This window comes from Cherax quadricarinatus, unplaced genomic scaffold (assembly GCF_038502225.1).
Source record: "Cherax quadricarinatus isolate ZL_2023a unplaced genomic scaffold, ASM3850222v1 Contig640, whole genome shotgun sequence".
Lineage (NCBI taxonomy): Eukaryota > Metazoa > Arthropoda > Malacostraca > Decapoda > Parastacidae > Cherax > Cherax quadricarinatus.
In genome coordinates this window covers 29,402-32,500 of record NW_027195666.1, presented here as the reverse complement: position 1 = coordinate 32,500, position 3,099 = coordinate 29,402, and the positions used below count along the sequence as shown (strand labels likewise).

The 3,099-nt window shown below is 47.8% G+C and overlaps 1 protein-coding gene across 1 annotated transcript in view; it reads left to right on the top strand.

The window, feature by feature from the left end:
• Window positions 1-2,768, top strand: part of LOC138851443 (uncharacterized) — a 3,303-nt gene extending 535 nt beyond the window's left edge. Inside the window, exon 2 of the mRNA XM_070080576.1 lies at window positions 1,920-2,768. Coding sequence (XP_069936677.1) covers window positions 1,995-2,468 — 474 coding nt within the window. The 5' untranslated portion in view covers window positions 1,920-1,994 and the 3' untranslated portion in view covers window positions 2,469-2,768. The remainder of the gene's footprint in view (window positions 1-1,919) is intronic.
• The last annotated feature ends 331 nt before the right edge of the window (window positions 2,769-3,099 follow it).

Genomic DNA, 3,099 nt, shown 5'->3' with positions numbered 1-3,099 from the left:
CTGCCAGGGTGGACCAGCTGCCAGGGTGGACCAGCTGCCAGGAAGGACCACCTGTCAGGAAGGGCCACCTGCCAGGAAGGGCCACCTGTCATGAAGGGCCACCTGCCAGGAAGGACCACCTGTCAGGAAGGACCACCTGTCAGGAAGGACCACCTGCCAGGAAGGGCCACCTGCCAGGAAGGGCCATCTGCCAGGAAGGGCCACCTGTCAGGAAGGGCCACCTGCCAGGAAGGACCACCTGCCAGGAAGGGCCATCTGCCAGGAAGGACCACCTGTCAGGAAGGGCCACCTGCCAGGAAGGGCCATCTGCCAGGAAGGACCACCTGCCAGGAAGGGCCACCTGCCAGGAAGGGCCATCTGCCAGGAAGAACCACCTGTCAGGAAGGGCCACCTGCCAGGAAGGGCCACCTGCCAGGAAGGGCCACCTGCCAGGAAGGGCCACCTGCCAGGAAGGGCCACCTGCCAGGAAGGACCACCTGCCAAGAAGGACCACCTATCAGGGTGAACCACCTGCCAGGAAGTACTACCTACCAGGGTGAACCCCCTGCCAGAACCAGCTGCCAGAACCAGCTGCCATCTACCTAGCCATCTATCTGCCCAGAAACAAAGTTGAAGGAGAAACTGAACTAAATCTTAAAAGTTCGTAAATAACAATATACTCGAATTTTTTTCTTTAGTTTTCAAAATTTTCAGAAATTTTGAAATTTATTCAATAAATGAAAAAAAAATTGCTATATTTAATTTTATTTTCAAGGATTTTTTTTGTGAATATTAATAAATTAATAAAGACACATGTGTAGCACCTGTGTCTTTATTGATTAATAAAGACACATGTGTAGCACCTGTGTCTTTATTGATTAATAAAGACACAGGTGTAGCACCTGTGTCTTTATTGATTAATAAAGACACAGGTGTAGCACCTGTGTCTTTATTGATTAATAAAGACACAGGTGTAGCACCTGTGTCTTATTAATCAATTCTCAGAAAGTGTAATAGACAGTGTAATAGACAGTGTAATAGATAGTGTAATAGACAGTGTAATAGACAGTGTAATAGACAGTGTAATAGACAGTGTAATAGATAGTGTAATAGACAGTGTAATAGACAGTGTAATAGATAGTGTAATAGACAGTGTAATAGATAGTGTAATAGACAGTGTAATAGATAGTGTAATAGACAGTGTAATAGACAGTGTAATAGATAGTGTAATAGACAGTGTAATAGATAGTGTAATAGACAGTGTAATAGACAGTGTAATAGATAGTGTAATAGACAGTGTAATAGACAGTGTAATAGATAGTGTAATAGACAGTGTAATAGACAGTGTAATAGACAGTGTAATAGATAGTGTAATAGACAGTGTAATAGACAGTGTAATAGATAGTGTAATAGACAGTGTAATAGACAGTGTAATATGACTTAAGAAATCGTAATGACACGGGGGTATGGTTTTTTAGACAGTGTAATAGACAGTGTAATAGACAGTGTAATAGTGTAATAGACAGTGTAATAGACAGTGTAATAGACAGTGTAATAGACAGTGTAATAGACAGTGTAATAGACAGTGTAATAGACAGTGTAATAGACAGTGTAATAGACAGTGTAATAGTGTAATAGACAGTGTAATAGACAGTGTAATAGACAGTGTAATAGACAGTGTAATAGACAGTGTAATAGACAGTGTAATAGACAGTGTAATAGATAGTGTAATAGACAGTGTAATAGACAGTGTAATAGACAGTGTAATAGACAGTGTAATAGTGTAATAGACAGTGTAATAGACAGTGTAATAGACAGTGTAATAGACAGTGTAATAGACAGTGTAATAGACAGTGTAATAGACAGTGTAATATTAATATACGTTTATAGATATATAGTACATACTAATATTGGGTGTTTTGTCTCCCTGTGGGTGGTAGAGAGCTGTGGGCGGCTTGGTGGGCGGCCTGGTGCAGGTGGGCGGCAGTGTGAAGCACCGCCCGCCCGCCCACACAATGATGGACCGCGGCACTGTACATGTGACCGCTCCTTCCCTGCACGCCCACGCCCACATGACCGCTCTGACGGCGCCCACGCTCCCCCAGCGCTCCCCCTTCGCTATCCAAGAGCTCCTGGGCCTGGGGTCACAGTCTGACTCCCCGCCCACGCCGCCCACCTCGTCGCTAGGGGCGGGTGGGTCACTGGGGGCGGCGCCCCACCTGCTGTATTCACGTCATGCCGCCCTCGCCGCCCATCAGCAACACCCACTTTTCCCAGACTCACGTCATGTGTGGATGAACCACGCCCTTCTGCCGGGGATGAGCATGGGCGGCCTGGGCGGCCCTGTCACGCCCATGAGCATGGGCGGCGGCATGCCCTCCATGCTAGGACTTCGACACGACGCCCACGCCCCTCCCCCTGACGCCCACAGCCCAGGTAAGTGCTCTCATCTGTACACAAACACACACAAATGGGACCAGGAGCTATGAATCGACCCCTGCAACCACAAATAGGCGAGTACACATTGTATCTTCCCCTCAACCAGCTGGTACAGGAAATCTCTTCCCCTTAACCAGCTGGTACTGGAAACCTCTTCCTCTCAACCAGCTGGTACTGGAAACCTCTTCCCCTCAATTAGCTGGTACTGGAAACCTCTTCCCCTCAACCAGCTGGTACTGGAAACCTCTTCCCCTCAACCGCCTGGTACTGGAAACCTCTTTCCCTCAACCAGCTGGTGCTGGAAACCTCTTCTCCTCAACCAGCTGGTACTGGAAACCTCTTCTCCTCAGCCAGCTGGTACTGGAAATCTCTTCTCCTCAACCAGCTGGTACTGGAAACCTCTTTCCCTCAACCAGCTGGTACTGGAAACCTCTTTCCCTCAACCAGCTGGTACTGGAAACCTCTTTCCCTCAACCAGCTGGTACTGGAAACCTCTTTCCCTCAACCAGCTGGTACTGGAAACCTCTTCCTCTCAACCAGCTGGTACTGGAAACCTCTTCCTCTCAACCAGCTGGTACTGGAAACCTCTTTTCCTCAACCAGCTGGTACTGGAAACCTCTTCTCCTCAACCAGCTGGTACTGGAAACCTCTTCTCCTCAACCAGCTGGTACTGGAAACCTC